The sequence below is a fragment of the Mus pahari genome, chromosome 19 (genome assembly GCF_900095145.1).
Source record: "Mus pahari chromosome 19, PAHARI_EIJ_v1.1, whole genome shotgun sequence".
In the NCBI taxonomy this organism is placed as follows: domain Eukaryota; kingdom Metazoa; phylum Chordata; class Mammalia; order Rodentia; family Muridae; genus Mus; species Mus pahari.
This window is the reverse complement of record NC_034608.1, coordinates 20785190-20805280: the sequence shown is the minus strand read 5'-3', so window position 1 is coordinate 20805280 and position 20091 is coordinate 20785190. Positions and strand designations below refer to the sequence as shown.

The window sequence follows — 20091 nt, the reverse complement described above, 5'->3', positions numbered from 1 at the left end:
ACACACACACACACACACACACACACACACACACACACACACACACACACCCGTAGGTGGTCTCTTCCGGAGTTTTCTGGCCCTGCAGCAAATGATTTCCTCCTCGGACGGAGGACGCTAGATTGTCCCTGGTCCCTGTCGGCTTTCAGGTACCCTGCCCCTTCCCGTCCACTCTGGGTTGTGTCTCTCTTGTCTCTCCCTCCCCGCCCCTGCCACGCGTGCCGCTTGGTCTCGCCTGCCCCATCCCCCCCTGCGTTGGGCCGCCATGGCCGCAAGGGGTCCCGGCGGGAAGCGGCAGACGAACCCACTTTGCGGCCTCCGTCGGGGGAGGGGAGCGAGGATTCCTTCCTATGTGACGGTTTCTAGTCTGAGAAAGGAGGCGGCGTCCGGGCTCGGCCTTCGCCCTGCGCGCGAGCGAGCGAGCGAGCGAGCGCGGCGGGACGGTCCATTGTGTTGGCCCGAGAGGTAGGGGTGGGCGTGGCGGTTCCACGTCCTCGCGGAGCTTTCCCGGACGGACTCCACTCTCATCCCCAGGGAGCTGCGGTGCTGAGGATGAGTGGGGAAGGGGAGAATCCGGCCAGCAAGCCCACGCCTGTGCAGGACGTGCAGGGTGACGGGCGCTGGATGTCTCTGGTGAGTGACCGCGCGCGGTCCCCAGGGTTAGGGGCCTGGGGGGCGGGTGTGTCTATAGAACTGCTTCGTGACGCCCTCCTCCTCACCTAGGTGGGTAGCCAGGTTTGGGTTGTTTGGGGTTGTTCGGCCTGAGGCAGCGGTGTGGGGCGGGGCCTGGAGCATGCGCGCCTTTGACTCTTTCTGGCTTTCTCTGCAGCACCATCGGTTTGTAGCGGACAGCAAAGACAAGGAACCCGAAGTAGTCTTTATCGGGGACTCCTTGGTTCAGCTAATGCACCAATGTGAGGTGAGGGTCTACCCGTTTCCTCCTTCCTCATCCAGGCATGCACCCTCACTGGCACTTCTAGCCCAGAACCTGCCAGACAAGATAAGGGATACAGAAATGTCCGTGGTAGCAAGAATCTAAGAACCCCGTGTACATGCGCCATTCGGCTGAGAATTAAGTGTGTGCCCTGAGTGTGTCGGGTTGGGTTTGTCTGTATCAAGTTAAATCTTGGCTTTCCTTCATGATTGCGTAAGGTGAGGCTTTTCATTGTTTAAAATGGGGCACAGCCCCTGTTGGGTTTACTCGAAGTTGTAATAGCTTTACAGAAAGTGAAGGTTTATTGTAATGGTATTCTGCAAAGACTATCAGTAATAAAGTCTCTCCCTAAGAAGTTTAACTACAATGGCTTTTTTTTTTTCCACAATGAGGTTCAGTTGTATTGCTGTTAGCTCTGTGTATATACTTAAAGCAGACAGGATCTTCATAAAATGAATGTAACTCCTGTGGAATTTAGGTTAAAGTGAAGCAGTAATAAGTCCCATGATTCGGGATTTGGTCAAGGTGAGATTTAACCGGACCTTGTCCATAAAGTAAGGCTAATCCATAATGGTATATAGTTACCGCAGAGGGCGGTGGCTAGTGTCTACTTCGTCTCTTGACCCCAGATCTGGCGGGAGCTCTTCTCACCGCTGCATGCACTTAACTTTGGCATTGGCGGTGACAGCACACAGCATGTACTCTGGCGGCTTGAGAATGGGGAGCTGGAACATATCCGGCCCAAGGTAAGTAAGGCCTGGGTGGTGGGCTAGCCTTCTCTGGTTGGCGGGCTAGCCTTCTCTCTGCCTGCCTCTCTACTGTTGCTTTGGGTCACTCTCTCCACAGATTGTGGTGGTCTGGGTGGGCACCAACAACCATAGCCACACAGCCGAACAAGTGACAGGCGGCATCAAGGCCATCGTACAACTGGTGAACAAGCTGCAGCCTCAGGCACGGGTGGTTGTGCTGGTGAGAGCTTTGGAAGCGTGGCAAAGGAAAGGGGGCAACAGTTGTGGTGGCACATGCCTATAACCCAGGCACTCGAAGGGCTGAGGCGGGAGGATAATTGAGATAAGGGTCGTTCTGGGCAATATGACAAGACCCTGTCTTTAAAATGTTTTTTTTTTTAAAAGTGGTAAACCTGCTGTACTTGACAGTTATGGACACCTGGGCACAGTGGTCTCCCACAAAGTGTCTGGTAAAAGATTTCGACACTTTAAATAAGAGTGGCTGTGGGCTAGTCATGATGGTGCATGCCTTAAATCCCAGTGCTCTAGAGGCAGAGGCAGAGGCAGGCAGGTCTCTGTGAGTTCAAAGCCAGCCTGGTCTATATAGTGAAGACAGCCATGGCTACATAGAGACCCTGTTTACAAAACAGTGGCTTGGACCAATCGCCTGTTGACCAAGGGAATGCTAGGTAATTTGAGTGTTGAAAAAAAAATCTCAGAAAGTTGTCAGGTGTTCCTGCATTAAATTAAGCTTTATCATTTCTAGCTAAGACATTTCCACCTCTGAAAAAGCCCGCTGGCATTACGTCTTTAATGATTAATCTCTGCAAACAGGCTGCCACCTGCAAGATTCTTAATGCACGTCCTCCCTAGTTTCACATCCCTAAACTATTTTACAGCTGACAATTTCCGGGGGTGCGGTGGGGGGGGGGGGCGGTGAAGGTGGACAGTTTGGTCCAGAGATGCTGATCTGACAGCTTACTATTGGTGTGCCTCCTCAGGGCCTGCTTCCGAGAGGCCAGCACCCCAACCCACTTCGAGAGAAAAACCGACAGGTAAATGAGCTGGTTCGGGCAGCACTAGCTGGCTACCCCCGAGCCCATTTCTTAGATGCAGACCCTGGGTTTGTGCATTCCGACGGCACCATAAGTCACCATGACATGTATGATTACCTACACCTGAGCCGCCTGGGGTACACACCTGTCTGCCGGGCCCTGCACTCCCTGCTTCTTCGTCTCCTGGCCCAAGATCAGGGCCAAGGCATCCCTCTGCCAGAGACAGCATCCTAAGCATCTTCCCTTCCCTTGACATTAAATTGCTTCTCCTCCTCCTCCTCCGTTTTCTGCTTTATGGTTAGGCATGTCTGAGTACCACCACCCGCCACATCCTTGACCCATTGTTACTCAAGGCATTTCTATTTGTACCTATAGCAGATATTTTGGTTCTTGAAGTCAGTTGAATTTCAGTAGTGTGCTTTGGGCAAATTCTGGTTGAAACCAGTTTGCCATTATTACCCAGTTAGGATCAGTGTCAATCAGTAAACTCTGGAACAGTATCCAAACATTATCAAATATCTCACCCCACAAGCTGTCCCTTCAGGAAGTTGCCCCAGCAGATACATGCTACAACTTCCTGGTGCTCTGGCTTTTCTAGATGTTAATGCATCCCAAGTCTTTTTATACTCTCTAGAACTTGCACAGGGAGGAGGTTCAGTCTCGGGTGGGCTCCTCCCCTGGTGGCAGTGCTGCCTCAGACCACATGGAGGTTAGTAGGGGTCAGTCACTGAAGATAGCCCATGGTCCTGAACTGGCCCTGTAAGTGCTGCCCTTTGAATGTTTTGAGTAAAACTGATTCAGTGGCCAATAGCCATGAACTACCCTTCTCACAGTGCAAGGCCTCAGTCTGTACTCAAGCTGCTGCCTATTGGATGGGCAGACAGTCCCCAGACTGCTCTGGCTGTCACACCAAAGTAAGTCCCTTGGCGCTAACAGGTAATGATGGGGCCGTGTGGAGCTGACCCATGCCCACCTGGGGCTAGATAGGAGTGTGCAAGTAGTACTTGAGAAACAAGCCAGCAGCCCACATGTGTGTTAAACAGCTTTAATCTCGGTCATTGCGGCTTCTCGGCACAGTAAGAAATATTGCACATGATCAACATGTTTTGTTCTGGGAATGGGGACAATGGTAGGGGGAATCACCTTCTTAGAAAGTACAACCCAAGTTGGGAGGGCGGAGGGTGGGGAGAATCCTCCCCATGCCTGTGGCAAAGTGCAGGAGCCCACCCCCACCCCAAACTAACCTGAGTCCAGCCCCTCTGGGGAAAAAGGGGGGATGCATGAACTCCCCACTACTCCACAGGCATCTTCTCCCTGTGGCCCAAGGCTCATACTACCCTCCAGCTTGCAGCCCTCACAGGAGCCATTCTGCATAAAGTACAAGTGAAAAGCTCTGAAGGTCACACACTTCAGGTTATATACAAGAGCTCAGTGGAGGGTATCTGCCCCTGCTGCCCCCCAGCACAGGGAGGGAATATATACAAGGGGAACAGGCCACATTCCGCACCAAACTGGAAAGGACAAAATGGCTTCCTGGGGAGGCAGTAACTATCCCTCTGTCTGGCCCCCAATTCCTGCCATCTATATACTGTCCATCTCCTGAGGGGGGGTACTGTGGGTCCTGGGGTCTTTTCAAGGGCCCCTCACCTGCCTGTGGCAGCTGTGGAAGGGCCAGAGGGAGGTGGTGAGGGTTGGGGAGCCCCCTCCCAGCCAGGCTGTCCAGGCCCAGGCTCTGGGGGTGGAGGCAGTGGTGGGGCAACTTGGGCAGTGCCAGAGTCCGAGCCTGGAGAGGTGGGGTCAGGGCCCCCAGCAGGGCTGGGGGTGGGGACAGGAGTAGCAGCCATGCCAGTAGGGGGTGGTCCAGGCAGGGGGGCTTCAGCCCCAGGGGGCTGCTCTGTGGGAGTGGCTGCCTGCATGATCTTCTGGCGGACCTCTCGGATCTTTAATTGCAGACACACCTTGGATGGGAAGATGTCTGCATAGCGGGCCTGGAAGGCTGCTGTGGCCTGGGCTGGGGACAGAAAGAAAGTGAGATAAGTGAGCAAGTCCCCATATGAGTGAGTCCCAAGAGTGTCTGCCTTCCTGACCTGATGGGAAGAAGCCATGGTCCTGGAAGAGCTGCATGACCAGGGCCCGCCGTTGGTCCAGGGTGCGCCGCAGTGATGAGTAGGGCACCTTCTCATACTCCAGCTCCCCAAGCACATCCTCTGTTTCAGTACCTGCACAGGCAGTTCAGTCAGGGCTGCAGCGGAGACCTTACACATACTTCCTGCCACCATCCAGGTGCCAAGGCTTGCCAACTCTGTTTCAATGGGGGTCAGCCTTGACCGAGCCTCCCCCACTACACTCATGACATCACCACTCCTGAAAGCCCAGTCCCCTAAACACTGGCACCTGTGCGATCAAAGGTGAAGATGTCCCCCTCGCACTTGGCACTCTTGGGGGTGTTGGGCTCGGAGCTGCAGCTCGACCGTCTCCTCATCTTGCGCTTGGGTGAGGTGGGGTCTTCAGGCGCTGAGTCTAGGTCTAGTCAAACAAGCAGGCTCAGATTTAGCAGAAGTGGCCTCAGGCCTGCCCCCAACCTATTTAGGAGCCAGAGCTGCCTACCCGTGGAATTCTTCCTCTTCTTGCGGTAGGAGCCAAGGATAGCCCGAGGCGAGGTGGCCAGAGACTGTAGGGTGGGTGAGGGCAGCACCTCCTCTGGTCTAAACTCCGGCAGCTCAGCAAACCGCTCTTCAAAGTCCACTTCTGACAGGACCCTGCTGGGGGGCCAGCAGGGTCACCTCTTTTGTCTGCCTGTAGCTGCCCCTTCTCCCAACCAGCCCTAGGCACTCTGCCAAGATCCCAGCCCCTGCTCACTTGTCCACAGAGTCAAAGGTCTTCTTCAGGGGCGGGGGCCGCACCTTCATCTTCTTGCCAGAACTAGTCACTTCCTTGCGCTCGGGTGTGTCCCCAGCTCCCCTCCCACTACTGCCCTCGCTGCTGCCACTGCTGCTTCCACTGGGGCCTGTGGCTGGAGCTGGGCTGGGAGGAGTAGGAGGCTCCCCACGACTCTCCAGGCCCAGCCCAGGAACTCGCCAGTCTGAAGATGAGCTGGGGAATTTGCTGGCCTGAGGTGGGGACAGGCAAGATCACTGAGCTTAGATGTGCTAGGGTTAAAGGAGACTCAAAGAGTTGTGGGGTTGGGGAGATCATGAGCCAATAGCTAGGAACAAGATTAAGAGAGATGAAAGATGAGACAAACCCTTGGCCTCTGAAGGCCAGGATACCCAGAATGCAGATCTCAAATAGAATGGAATGGGGACAGCAGACAGGTAGGAGATACACACAGACATGGTGGAAGGAAGAACAGTTCAAAGTGGCAAGAAGAGAGACCAGCATTAGAGTCCCACAGTCAGCTAGATACTTACAGTCTCAGGGCCTTTAGTGCCAGGTCGCTCCTCAGCAGGCAAGGGGGGTGGGGGACTGCTCCGGGCAGTGGGAGGCCAGGTCTCTGTGGGGGGTGGGGGGACTGGGGGTGTGGGCTGCCCCTCAAGTTCTGATTCTGGGACAGCTGGCTCTCGGGCTACGCCAGAGTCTGAAGACTGTCGGGGTGTAGGTCCAGGCCGCCCAGTAGTGCCCGATTCAAAAGACCCCACAGGAATGCTGGCAATGGCTGCCTTTACTTTCTGGGGAGCTTTTGGGCTGGGTCGCTGAGCTTTGGGAGCCACTAAGCTGTAGGTCATGGAGCCTGCTGGTAAAGGAAAAGAGCATCTAGTGAGCCAGGCCCCACTCAAGCCCATCCCCTGGGTTTCCCAGCTTGCACAAACCCTGCCCCTGAGCTGCCCTGACACCTACCTGTGGCACTAGAGAAAGGACTAGTAGGGGCTGGAGTGGCAGTGGCAGAGGCTGGTGGGCCCTTGGGCAGAATGGTAGCAGCAGGTGGGGTGGTACTGGTGGCTACAGTGTAGACCAGGCTTGGTGGAGCTTGGGAAGGTGGGCCCAGGGGTGCTGAAGTGGGTGCAGGGCTGCCAGGGTAAAATGCTGTTATGACAGGACCTCCAGGGGCTGTACAGGCAGGAGGCAACTGGGGGCTAGGCACAGGTGACACGCCCACCTGGCCAGGAGCCAGCAAAGGAGCTTGGCCTGCTAGGAGGAAGACAGAAGAGGCAGGGAACCAAGTTAGGATCTGGAGCTATCTCAACCCCACCCCAAATCCCAAGGCCACCTCTCACCTGAGAGCAGAGGCTGTACAAAGGCAGGACCACTGGGCCCCAACGACGTAAAGCCCAGAGCTACAGAGCTGGCGGGCCCGTATGAGGTTACTGCTCCAGTCTGACTGCATGCAGAGCTGGTACCTAGAGGCAGAGTGTGCCCGCCTGCTGACTGTACATAGGTGATTCTGCCAAGGAGAGGAAAGGGAAGGAGTGAAGTCAGGTGGGCTGGCCCTACTCCACCCCTGGCCTGGCTTCAAGTGAGGAAAGGGGCTTAACTGGACTCACCTTGTGGAAGAGGGCAACAGGACCTTCTGAGGCTGTGATGTGGGTCCCGGCATTGTGGCTGGGCTCAGGGGTGGTACCAGGCCACTAGGTGTGCTCACAGGCACAGGAGTCAGCTGGATAATCTGTGGTGAGAGTGCCCACAGGCTAAGGTAAGCTATGACCAGAAGGCAGGGAGGGCTGCGGCCTACACTACGGCCAGGCAAGAGCAGAGATCTGAGCCCGAGACTGTGAGAGGAGGAGAATCTAGATGGTGAACAGGCGGAGACACTCATCACTGAGAGTGGGCTGTACAGAACCATTAGGAGGAGGAGGCGGTTACTCTGAGCATTGCTGGGCCTACCTGTTCTTCTGAGTTTGAGTTCTAACTAAAATGTTAATGTTTCCTTTTCACATCTCTCACTTAAAATAGTAGCCCAACTCCTAAGCATATTCCTAAGAAAGCCCTGACGCTCTGGGCTTTCTCAGAACATCCCCAACATTTTTAAAAATGTCCGAGTGAGCCGGGCGTGGTGGCACACGCCTTTAATCCCAGCACTCGGGAGGCAGAGGCAGGCGGATTTCCGAGTTCGAGGCCAGCCTGGTCTACAGAGTGAGTTCCAGGACAGCCAGGGCTACACAGAAAAACCCTGTCTCAAAAAACCAAAAAAAAAAAAAAAAAAAAGGTCCGAGTGTTTTGCCTGCACATGTGTATTTGCACTGTGTGTATGCAGTGCCTGCAGAGGCCAAAAGGTCATCTGATCCCCTGGAACTGGAGGAACAGATGGCTGTGCACCTCCAGGTGGTAGTGTGGTGCTGAGAATCTAGGTCCTCTGCAAGAACAGCAAGTGCTCTCCAGTTTCCCCGCATCCACGCACGCTTTCTGAAACAGTGTCTTCCCTGGTGGACCTCATTACATAGAAAGCCTTAATCTGGGCTGGTGAGATGGCTCAGTGGGTGAGAGCACCCGACTGCTCTTCCAAAGGTCCAGAGTTCAAATCCCAGCAACCACATGGTGGCTCATAACCATCCGGAACAAGATCTGACTCCCTCTTCTGGAGTGTCTGAAGACAGCTACAGTATAATTACATATAATAAATAAACAAATCTTTAAAAAAAAAAAAGAAAGCCTTAATCTCACACAGAAATCCGCTTGCCTGTCTCCTGAATACTAAGTGGGTATGCCACCGTGCCCAGCCCCAACTCATTTTCTACAGCAGCTTACAGACTTCCATTGCTAACCCTCACTCAGAAAGGTACTATGACCTTCTTCTTGCCCATCCTGCCCACAACTACCAGGACTTACAACTTGTTTGCTCTTTCATTTTTCTCTTCAACTCTAATAAATGTTGATTCCCCAAGCTTCAGATAAATACACACAAGTGAAAAAAGTCACCACCAAGTTCCAAAGTAAAAAAGTGGAGAAGCAAACAGGGAAGGAAGGCAGACAGTGACACAGGTGGACACACGGATGACAACCATCAGTGCGGAGAAGAGGTGAGGCCACTATCAGAGTGCCTTACCTTGCTAGGTTGTTGGGCACCATTTTGGACAGGTACTGAGAAAGGCGAGCTAACCAGGGGCAGTGGCTGACCAGCCCCTCCACCTCGAACTGACATGCTAGGGGCAGCCAGGGGGACTAGCACCTTCCCAGGCAGCAGCTGGGCTGAGCCACCTGAAGGTGTGGCCTGGACAGGAGAAACTGACTGGGCTAGAAGAGGCAACAAAAGAAAAGGTTACAAGACAGCCAAACAGGCTTGTGACCCAAATCCCTACAATGCCCAGCTCAGGCCTCACCTTTAGGGGGTGGGGCTGAGGGTACGGACTGCAGGATAGGGATGCCAGCAGTGGGTGCAGTGGCAGCCAGGACCTTGCCGTTGGTCGAGGTGCCCGGAGGGAGGGTGAAACGGATGCTGGTGGTGGGTGCAGGGCCACTGGGAGCTGCTGCCTTGGTCCCAGGGGCTGGTGCTGGGGCAGGTGCCACTTGAAGCTGCTGGGGCAGTGTGGGCAGGATGTACTGCACCTGTGTGATTCCCCCAGCCTTGCCTAGGGCACTTGGCTGCAGGATGCCCAGGGGTACTGGCCCATTGGGGCCACTCCCAGTACTTGCTCCTGAGCCTGCAGGGGTTGCACTGCCTGGGGCTCCCTGGGCAATAAACTGAACAGCAGGCGATGCAGGAGCCCCATAGCCTGGGGTGCCTACCAGCAAGTTGGTGACAGTAGCAGGTGCCTTCCCCACAGTGCCCAATAAAGGTCCAGCTACCAAATGTGGAGCTGGTGAGGTGGCTGCTGCTGACTTCTTATCTGAATACACTAAACTGACACCCATTGGGGAGCCCCCAGGCACCCGGGATCCCGTGCCCATTTCAGTCCTGGCACCTACTGTGTCATTTGAAGATACCTCAGCCCGACCAGAGGTGGGAAAGGGCTTAGAGGCAATGGGCACAGGAGTGCTGCTGACAGGCCGTACCACGTTGGTGACCATGGTGGCAGCAGGGCGGCACAGAGGGGCTGCTGGAGCCCCATAAGCCAGTGATGGGGCTGGGGCCGAGGGCACTCGTGTACCCTCCCGATCCTCCTTGCTCGGAGGCAGAACCAGTGTTGGCAGAATGTTTCCTCCCCCACTGGGAGGCGCTGCAATGACTGAGGGGCCCGGTGCTTCAAGGCTACCAACACTTTCAGGTCTCTTGCGCCGAAAGGTGGCAGAATCCGTAGGAGGAAACCGAGTGGCCTTGGAAGGTGTTGCTGGGCCCCCGGCTCCAGGGGGCGGGGGCCGTAGTGGCACCGCTGTGCTGCCCTGACCAGACTCCTGGGTCTTAAAGGTTCCAGAGCCCAGTGAAAAGGAGGTGGAGACTGAGACTGAGGTGGAAGCAGGTGAAGAGGAGGATGATGGGGTGGGACCGTAGCCTTTGCTGAAGGCTGCAGGTGGATCCGGGGGCCCTGGAGGCTCAGGGTCCAGGGTTGGACGGCAATGGGTAAAGGAGGAGCGGATGACAGGTGAGAACACCTTACGGCCAAAGCCCTGGGGTTAAGGAAAGAGAAGCCCAAGTCAGGCAGTGTAGGCAGCTGGACCCCTATCCCAGGAACCCTGCCTCCTTGTAAGCAGGCCAGCCAAAAGCACCCCTGCCAACTGAAGGCCAACTCATCCTGGACATGACCAATTTCCCCGAGTCAGTGATCCATGCGCATTCTCTTCTAAGAGTGACAGGACAGCAGCATGTCCCAGTGCCCCCCACGCCTCACCTTGTTACCCTCTGGGTCCTCCCCAGAGCTGTCTCCACTCTCACTGTCAGTCACCCGTTCCTTGCACTTGAGATCAATGTCGGTGGTGCCAAAGCTGTCATCAGCTGAGGAGCAGAGGGAACAGTGTGAGGAAGGGACTGAGTACAGAGCGACCCAGGAGGAAATAGTCTAAAATAGACTCTGCGCTCTAGCTCTGTGCCAAGCAGACAAGTGGATGGTGACCATGGTGGCAGCAGAGCGGGGCAAAGGGAGCACTGAAGGCTAGTCCTGGGCTCAGGGTTATGTGTTCCGACCAACGAAGAACCTGAAACGTACACTAGAAAGAGCCATCTAGTGTTCTGCTCATGACATCCATAGCTTTGGGTTTCCTGCATGGCTGGGAGCTTCCGTGGCTGAAGTATACACAACAGTATACAGTCACGAACGTGGGGAAAAAAAAAAAAAAAACTACAGGAGCCCAGGGACCAGCTACCCACTGAGCCTTTGCCTACAGGGCCCCACCAGGATTGTGAGCCACCCTACTCACCGATGACATCATCATCCCCTTCTTCCTCACAGATGACCATCCGCTCCTCATCACTGGTCATGTCCTCACTGGCCGCACGCTGGGAACGAGAGGCTCGGGAGGGCAACAGTGGAGGCCGCCCACTAGTGGCCAAGGTACCTCCTTCCCCAGGAGCTGCAAAAGATCCTGGAGCACCATACTGGGGGGAAGGCTTTGGGCCGGAGTATGATGTGGGGCCAGAAACCATCTGTGGGACAGGTGGCAGGGAGAGTTTAGGTGGGTCTGCTGCCCTATGCAGCCCTCCCTGCCCCACCTCCCTGGTGACCTGAGCCTCGAACCTGGGTCAGTTCTTGTAGTGCTTGGCTGTCTACTTCCCCACCATCAAGACTGTGCACCCCACTGTGGGAGAAGGCTCTGGGTCGAGCTGAGCCAGGTCCCCCAACTGTATGTAGTCGTTCTGCTCCACAGGGGCCACTCCCTGGAGCCTTGGTGTCCGAGCTCAAGAGTGTCTGGGCGGCAACGGACAGGAGCTCAGAAGACACTGTAAAGCAGAAGGTGCCCAAGCTGTAACAGTCAGGAAGTCTCCAAAAAGCACCTGAACTGGCACAACCTTCCACAGGTGTCTCTAGGTCCGAGCACAACAGGCCCAGAGTTCCTCAGCCACTTGGTAGAAGTGAGACACCAGTCTCCAGTCCAACATGTCCTCCCACAAGCTTCTGTCCTGTGGGCCTGCAGGGAGTAGGCCCACTCCCGGAAGCAGACATTCTTGAGTATGAAAAGCCTGCACACTGGTCCATGAGGCTGGTTAGTTAACCACTGGCCTGTCTGAGCCTTAGTGTTCCTAGATGAGAGAAGCAGTAAGATCTCCACTTTTGTAGAAAGCTATATCCACAGTATTGTACCCCCTAAGGACCACGAATCTCCTAGAGGCAGCTGATCCAGGGTGTTGTGAATGGCAATGGCTCTAACTGTGGTCCTGGGGAGCCGACCAAGGTAGAGTTTAAATCAAGGTAGAGTCTATGGTGCTTGTTAGCCCCTGACTTTAATCAAGTAACTTGGTCTCTCCGAGGTTACTTAATCACTGGAAAAGGGATCTGATTTCTGTGTATGTAGTAAATGCTCAGTAAATGACAGTAGGTAACAACTTGTATTTGGGTCTCTTATCTGCATCTCCCTGGCTCATTCACATAAATCAACTGCCAGTTCTTTTGTGAACAAGTCCTCAAAAGCAACAAAGAAGAGAAGTTGCTCAGGCAGGGGTTGAGCAAGCAAGGGGAAGGCTGGCAGCCCTCAGGGGGAGGTGGCGGGGGGAGAGCCAAGGAGCTGACTAACCCCCAGGGGCAGCAGCAGTTCCCGTCTCCGACATGCTCCGTTCCCGCGTCTCCTTGTGCCCTCCTGCCAGACCCAGGCTCGCAGGCTTGGCCTCTGAGCTGGACTTCTTTCGGTCCTTGTTGCACCATTTCCAATCTGGGTGGGCCTTGAAGTGGGCCTCTTTCACCTGGCAGGAAAGGGCAGGGCAACCCTTCACTTTCCGCCCCACCAGAGGATACTGGGAAGAACCAAGGAGAGGAAAAATTACCTGGAAGGCCAGATCGTGGTATTTCTGCTTCTCCTTGGGCCCCAGGGCATACCACCACTCTCCCAGGATCTTGCTGACAGTCCGGTTGTCCTGGTTGGGGTGCCGCTGGTGGACCAAGGCCCGGTGCCGCTTGCTGAAGATCATGAAGGCATTCATGGGCCGACGGATATGGTCCTTCTCCCGCTGCAGTGAACACAGCCCAGAGGACAGTTAGGGCTGGGCTTGGGGCTGGATTGGGCAGCCATAGCAGGACAGAACTAAGGTATAATAAAGAAAGCACCTTGTTAGGACTTCGTCCATCCTTTTCAGAAGAGGAGTCTCGTTCCTTGGGCAAGGCACTCAGAGACTGGGTGCGGCGCTTTCCAGGTGGCAGAGGCAGCTGAATCTCAGGAGACATGATGGAGAGGAAGCTGTGGGAACCATCAGGGACAAGGAAGAGCAGGAGTCTAAGACGCTGCACCCCACGCCCCAGCGGCCCCAGCCCATACCAGGCCCTGGAGGACTCACGCATCATCGTGATCACTCTCGGTCTCACTGTCCAGCCGGGGCTCTCCTGGAGGGCCAGGAGCCTCCTCCTCAGTGGTGGGAGGGAGACTTTTACCAGGATCCACACCACCCAAAGTAAGTGGAGGTCCAGGCCCTGGGCTCTCAGGGCAAACTGCTCCAGGGGGCCGTCCAGGGTCAGCACCCCCCGTCCCTCCTGGTGGCTGCTCATGAGCAACAGCAGCAGACTCAGCAGGTTCTAGGATCAGAGCACTCAGTCAGAGGACTCCAGGGCTATCTGGACCCCCATCGCCACATTCCCATAGTCCCTACCCCTTACCTTTGCTCTGGTTGGAGGCCACAGGGTGGCTGGCAGGTTGCTGGGCCTCACTAGGCTGCACAGAGGGGTCGGGCTGGCTGGGTGCCAGGAAGGGGACTAAGGAGTGCCAGGGGAACACAGCCACAGAACGAGGTTCCACATTTGTCCACACTGTAGGAAGGAGCCATGTGAGCGGAGCACCAGGAGAGCTTGGCCCTGACCTACACAAATCAGGCTCCTCATCCCAACCTGTGTGAAGTGGCTCCACCCAAGCAAGCCTCAGAACCCAACCCGTGGGCCTTTCTTTCAGGCCGTCAGTGAAACGTCATTCAGGAAAGAAAAAGAAAAACAAAACAAAAAACCCTAAAAGAAAGCACCGCAGGAAAGAGCAATAGTACTCATATCCCATTCCTCCCTCCCAACCTCCACCAGCCCTGCCACCAGGGACCAAGCCAGAGGAACTGGCTCTTGCCACAAACCAGGTCACTCTCAGCTGCACTGATGTCCTAAGACCTTTACAAGGCTGGACACTCCTCCCAACAGCCATGTCGTCACGGTCTCACCTTGGCCTCACACTCCCCTCTCTTCTACTTTTGAGGTTAATGGTTCTATTCCCCCTCCCTGTCTCTACACATTTCCAGGGTCTAGAATCTAAAACAGTCCCATAGCGAGTAACAACCTCCTTGCCTTTTCCCCCTAACAACCAATCTCCAGAGGGCCAGACCTGCCCCCCTCCTAGGTGCAGTCCAGGCGGCTCTCCTCTTTGTCTCCTAAACAGACTCCAACACCCAGTAAGAAGCTCCCCGCCCTGTAAACCACTGGACTTATCCCATGCCCAGTGCCCAGTCTTCCTGCCCCAAATGATGGGGGTGGTGGTGGTGGTAAAGTCCTCAGAAAAGAGAGCAGAGGGCAATGGGGCAGAACTGGGGCAGCCCAGAGAAAGCTCAAGTACCAGGTGTCTTCCTTGAGGTGATGGACAGGAAGATAATTCCCTCACCAGTGGATTTGTGGAAGGTTAAACATTCAGACCCAGCTGCACCTGAGAACTGGTTGGGAAAGTGGATAATCCCTGAGCTGGGACCACGCCTGCTGGAACTGAGGAGCAAACCCAGGCTATCAGTGAGCTTCCCCACATTGGCAGGCCGCAGGCTTCAGGGGAAGTGGAACCAGCAGAGGAGAGAGGCCCCTGCTCAGGGGGAAGAGGGAAGGAGGGAACCGCCCTATCTCTGATACCCATCATTCCCTGCCTCCCCCTGCTCCAGAGCATCCTGACCCGAGGTGACCTCACCCCAATACTTTCTGAAATCTAGTCTGGGGGAGCACTGTAAGAAGAACGGGCCTCAGGACCTGATTCTGAGGGGCTGACAAAGGAAAGGAGCCCTAAAGGAAGCAGGGAAACAAAACTGGAAGGCACTCAAGATTCCTAACAGTCCTGGCCCCCTCCCCCTAGGGCCCCCAAAGCCAGCTAGAGACTCCAACCCCAAGAAAGCCTGCAAGGCCCTGGATGTGTTTCTACCTCCACAAAAACCTTTCTCATCAAGACTTCCTAGCTTTCCTGAAAATGGGGAGAGGGGTGGAGAGGCCAAGCAGACAATGGGGTAAAGTCCTACCCTCATCCTAGTGCACTACGGGTCCAGGTGTTCCTCTCTCCCACCCTCCCAGCAAACTACACCATAAATACTGCTGCCCACGGTCCGTTCTGAGCCAACAGTGCTCACCCCACCTCCCCCGAAACCTGTCCTTAGACCTAAGTAAGCCCCCTCCCTGTCCTTATTCTCCATCTTCCACCAGCAGGTCTCGGTCTACTCCTCCGAAGCCTGTTACTCTGTAGCCCTTACCACCAATCAGAATGGATCTGTTCCATCCCGTCACTTAAGCACCACACCTGTCTCCATGTGCGCCCCACTCCTCACTCCCACCGCTTGGCTACACTCACACCTGCCATCGCTAACCACTTGGCCCCGCTAAACTCTAAACTTTCTCTGCCATCCCTTTACTCTGCCTCTACCGTGCAGGTGCTATATCCCATCACCGATACTCCGCGCTTAGCACCCCGACACCTTGACCCCTGCAGTCCCAGCGCCAGACGCTACTGACCGAACATGCCGAGGCCACGAGAGGCCGCGCCAGACGCGGGTATCAGGGGCCTGTGGGCCGAGTACATGGTCCGGAGCAGCGGGAGCCCGACAGGGGATCGCACCTCCTCAGCGGCCGACACCGCTCTGCCCGTAACCCGTTCCTTGGCCGTCGCCGCTCCGGCCCGGGGGCAGCGGGAGGCCGTCGCCGCATGCCCCCCCCACAGCCCCCTCCGGCCACCCCACGCGGGGGTCTCAGCCGGGCGCGCGCCTGCGCAAAGCGCCGCCTGCCTCCCGCCGCCCAGGGGGCGGGGGAGGTCAGCGAGAGCCGTCCCCGCCCCGCCCCCCGGCGCGCGCGGGGGCCGTCACGGGGCGCGCGGCTCGGGGGCCATCGGCGCCGCCCCCTCCCTTTCCCTCCTCCCTCGCAGAGTCCGGCAGGCGGGGCAGGCGGGGCGGGGCGCGGCGCGCGTGCGCGGGGGCGGCCCCCTCCCTTCTCCGCTGGCTCGCTTGCTCCCTCCCTCCCTCCCTCCCTCGAAGCTCCGGCGGGTAACGGCTCTAGCCCCGCGCGCCCGGCAGTCAGAGCCGCCGCCCCGCCTTTCCGGGCCCTGGGCCGGCGGCTGAACACCAGGTCGACCTCGGGTCCCCGGCGGATAGACGGACTAGCGTGCTAGCGTCCGCGCGCTCCAAGCGAGCCCCGCGCCGAACCACCGCCGCCTCCCCGCCCCGCCACTACTACGCGCTCCCCTCCCCCCGCAGCGTTCCCCCCGCCCCTTCCCCGCTTCCCCCGCGGCCTTCCGCGCAAGCCCTGCCCCCTGCGCTTAAGCCTATTGGCTGCTGCCGCCGCGCGCGGGTCAGGCCCCGCCGCGCCCGCCCCCATTGGTTGCCCCAAGGGAACGTCAGTCATATGCAAATAAGGGCGGGGCGGGGCGGACTACGGTTGGCTCCAAGCCGGCCGGGGGCGGGCCCGCAGTAGGGTGGCAGGGAGGGCGCACTGCAGCAAAGGCAGCAAGCCAGGGGGGCGGTTCAGGGTGCTGCGCTGCAGAGGCCCGAAGTTGAGTGTCGTGCTATGTATGTCCAGTGCGCGCGAGGAACACGCTCACTCACGATGTGGCCGGCCTGGCGCGCAGGGTCTTGCTGGAAGGACCAACGGTGAAGGATTGGGCAAATCATCCCTGAGCTCTAACTCGAGTACACAGGCGCGCGCAGACTCCTCATAGATATATTTCCATGCCACACCCATTGTCGCTTACACACCGCTACGGGCACTGCACGCCCTCTGTCTTACACCCATACTGTCACAGGCGAAGACATACTTCGCACACCTGCTGGCACAGATGTACTACCTCAAAAGTACACACGATCCTTAACTCCCTACCCGCCATCGCTTTATATTCCTCACCAAAATGTGCATGCCTTCATAACACTCATCAAACTTCCACCAGCCCACATGAATTAGGCCAGCCTCAGACACTGTTTGTCCACTAAACACACTCACTCTCACGCGGCCTTCCTAAGTACCCACCAGTACTTCCACACCAGAACACAACTCACAGACACCATCATACCGACCCCACCCCACACTCCAGGGCACCACCTTCTTCAATAACCCAGACCCATCAGGTATCCAGAACCCCATGGTCTTCCACTATTATCACACTATAAAGCTACCAGGCACTCTGGGCCTTCTATTTAGCAGTGTAAGTCGGTGAGTACCGCCACTGCTCACCCTCTATTGCCCCCAGAAAAAGGACCAGGAGAAAGGGAGGGCGCTACCACTGGAGCAGCCCTGTGGTGGAAGCTTGTATATGTTATCTTGTTCACTGATGTTTCACAGCCACCTAGGAAGGGAGATCAGCCTTATGCCTAGTGTTTAAGAGAGAAGATGAAGCTCAAAGAGGCTGAATAAATTATGCATGATCACACAGCCAGGGCGTTATGGAAGGACACGTTAGACTCCAGTTCAAGTGCTCATCATCACTGGACACAAGCGGGAATTCCAAAAGGCCCAGAAACAAGATCAAACAATGACAATATAGTACAGAAAGCAAGCAGCACCCAGGCCAGGGTCTGGGGGGGGTCTCCCCCAGTAGAAGAGGCCTGGGCTCACAACTGGACAGGTAATAGTAACACAAGGTTAGGTGGATCAAGAGCAGGCAATCCTCCTTTTCAATTTGCCCTCTTCACTGACAAAGCTGAAGGCAGGAGATGTCAAAAAACTGAGTAACTTGATCCCAAGGGGACAGGCAGGTCTGTAACCCTCTGACCTCCAGAGGGCCAGTCATTTGGCTGACAGCCCAGAGGGGCTACTAAAGGGACTATTAGGTGACTGCCCCCTCCCCTTTATGCAGCCCCTGACTCAGACCCTCCATTACCTCACTGCCCTAGGGACTGCAACGTGAGGCTGAAATCAATGTAGCCCACTATCTCCCCACTGCTGCCCCCTCCTCTCCCCAACCGTGAGTCTTACTTAGTGAGTCACCTACTGTTAAGTTAACCCCTTCCTCACTGCACTACATGTAGCCCAGGGACAGACTTCCCTGCTTCTGTTGGGTGAGAAAAGCCAAGCACAGCACAGCACAGCACAGCAGGAAAAGAGGGCCTCACATCTGGGAAGATTGCACATCTGGTGGAACACACAGTACCCATGGAAAAAGGATAGGAAGAGGCCCTTTTCAGGGCACGGTACAACCAAGTGGGGGCCCTGCCTGGCAGGGAGGGGCTGGAATCCGGGCGGGAAGGGCCCCCCTGCCCTGGGCACTGGGCCAGCCCTATACTTAGCTTCTATTGTTCAGGGTGGAAGAACCCTGGGTGGGGGTGGATTACGAGTGAAAGGGAAAGAGCAGATCCTATCCCCCAAACAGCTTCCCCTCTCCAGTCATACCCAACCCTAACTGGGGCCTCCCAAATTGGAAAGGGCTGAGGGTTTCCCTAAACCGGGGCCCCAGCCCTATGTGAGAGGAGGTACACAGCCATCCTTCACTCTCGCCATCGCAGGTACTGGGCAGGGCTATGATGGGAGCCACCCTCTGCACCACCTCTCATCAACTCTACAAAAGCTTTAACCCGAAACTAAGTAGCTCCCAACAAAACATACCATCCTGACCTGGGGACAGAGCCCAGACACATCAACAGCCACCTGGGGCGGTGCAGGTCAAGACCTGCCCTGACGCCTGGGGCAAGCTGCCAGGGATACTGACAGACCCAAGGACAGGCCGACTCACTCCGAACTCATGGCCCCAATTATTGAGCCCGCGAGGCACCGCGCCCTCGCCAGCCGCCCTTGGCTGCTCCCCACCCCGGTCCGGGCTCGGCTCACCACCCCGGTGTCCCCAGCTCCCCTCACCCGCTCTCAACATACACACCCACCTACCCACCCACCCATCCCGGGAGGCGTCGGCGACGGCCAGAGTTGCCTGGGGAACAAGCCTAGGATTGGGCTGGCAAGGCTCCACAGGGATGGGGGGGGCTAAAAATAGCGTCAGGGTGAGTCAGTGTGTGCCAAGCTAGGGTAGGCAGGGAGAGAAAGGGGAAACGAGAGGGGAGAAGTTGGGGGGGTGTCTCCAGGGATTGGGAGAAAAGCAGGTTGCAGGTGGAGAGTGGGACGGGGGCTTGGGGGTGGAAAGGTGCGAGAGCAGGGAGTGGTTGTGTGCTGGCTCCGGGGCTGGGAGGGCTACTAGGCGCGAACAGATGAAGGCGCCACCGCCCGGCGGAGGAGGGGGTGCCGCCCTGCGTTCTCCTCTTCTCTGAGCGCTCACGAGATTTTCCACTAGCCGCCTGGCTCCCAGCCAGTCCCCGACAGGCCCTACAAAGCCGCTTTGTGCTTGGAAGGCGGGCGAGTGCCCGGCCGGCCTGACACCCACGCGGGCCGCGACGGGGCGCGGGCCAGCTGGCACCCAGTCTGTCTGGGATGGGGGGGGGGAAGCACCCAGTCGGAGGACCTGGCCGCATAAGGGTTAACTACACGGAGGGGCGGGGGTGGGGTGAAGGAGAGAGCCTCTGCCAATCGGCGGTCGGAAGGTGCGACAGTAGCCAATAGAAAGGACCGAGACCCGCTGCTAGGGTGGTGGAGGTGGTAATCTACCCCCAAGGGTGCGCGGGAATCCGCACCCATAGGTGCAAACGGGTTTAGGCGCGGCCTGTCTGTGTCCACAAAGCCCCAGGTGCACCGTTTTCCTGTCTTTTTTTTTTTTTCTTTTGCGAGCAACGGGCTTGGAGGCGGGGGAACATCTTGCTTTCAGGAGATGCCGCAACCGCCATCTGAACCCAAGCCTGTCAGACTCCAGTTTTTTCAGCCGAAATAGAGTCTGGGGTTTCCTACCCGCGCCCTCGTGCGGAGCGGGAACCAGGGACGAAGTGCGGGCAGAGGAGGCGGCGCGCCGGGCTAGGGTCCAGCCGCCTGCGGTGCAGCCGCTGCCGCCGGTGGTAATGGGAGCCAGACGCCGTCGCCGCCGCTAATGCGCCTCCCTCCCGGCCACTAATGGAGCCATTAATGCCCGGGCGCCAGGGTCTCCGGGATGCACGCCTCCCCCCCCCCCCCCCCCCCCCCCGAACCTGGAGCTTGCTGCTTCGGGGATGGAGCAGTAGGCCTGCAGCACCACGCCTGATTTTTATATATCAACAGGTGCTAGAAACTGTTAAGCTTGGAGAGTTTGGGGTCTCTTACCAAGACTCCTACAGGCTCAGGAGAATTCCTTATCAGTTCCCCCATGTAAC

At 56.9% G+C, this 20091-nt stretch overlaps 2 protein-coding genes across 12 annotated transcripts in view; one reads left to right on the top strand and one right to left on the bottom strand.

The window, feature by feature from the left end:
* Positions 1–37: 37 nt before the first annotated feature.
* Pafah1b3 (platelet activating factor acetylhydrolase 1b catalytic subunit 3) lies at positions 38–3001 on the top strand. Its single transcript, XM_021219229.2, has 6 exons — positions 38–149; positions 535–633; positions 830–919; positions 1564–1680; positions 1781–1903; positions 2664–3001. The coding sequence occupies exons 2-6, from the start codon at positions 553–555 to the stop codon at positions 2949–2951; spliced, it is 699 nt and encodes a 232-aa protein (XP_021074888.1). The 5' UTR covers positions 38–149; positions 535–552; the 3' UTR covers positions 2952–3001.
* Positions 3002–3734: 733 nt separating this feature from the next.
* Cic (capicua transcriptional repressor) overlaps positions 3735–20091 on the bottom strand; it is a 27632-nt gene continuing 11275 nt past the window's right edge. For 3 of the 11 annotated variants that reach the window (XM_029531701.1, XM_021219699.2, XM_029531702.1), the window contains exons 3-21: positions 13325–13474; positions 13009–13243; positions 12782–12911; positions 12502–12684; positions 12255–12420; positions 11261–11463; positions 10944–11169; positions 10418–10521; positions 8972–10196; positions 8698–8885; positions 7199–7320; positions 6932–7098; positions 6555–6845; positions 6128–6450; positions 5577–5827; positions 5325–5479; positions 5112–5243; positions 4805–4936; positions 3749–4728 (exon numbers count right to left, since the gene is read on the bottom strand). In XM_029531701.1, the coding sequence (XP_029387561.1) occupies positions 4361–4728; positions 4805–4936; positions 5112–5243; positions 5325–5479; positions 5577–5827; positions 6128–6450; positions 6555–6845; positions 6932–7098; positions 7199–7320; positions 8698–8885; positions 8972–10196; positions 10418–10521; positions 10944–11169; positions 11261–11463; positions 12255–12420; positions 12502–12684; positions 12782–12911; positions 13009–13243; positions 13325–13474 (4751 nt within the window). In that variant the 3' untranslated portion in view covers positions 3749–4360. Of the gene's footprint in view, positions 4729–4804; positions 4937–5111; positions 5244–5324; positions 5480–5576; positions 5828–6127; positions 6451–6554; positions 6846–6931; positions 7099–7198; positions 7321–8697; positions 8886–8971; positions 10197–10417; positions 10522–10943; positions 11170–11260; positions 11464–12254; positions 12421–12501; positions 12685–12781; positions 12912–13008; positions 13244–13324; positions 13475–15400; positions 16145–20091 lie in introns of those variants that run through there. The other 8 variants (XM_021219702.1, XM_021219701.2, XM_021219700.2 and 5 more) reach the window with 8 other exon arrangements.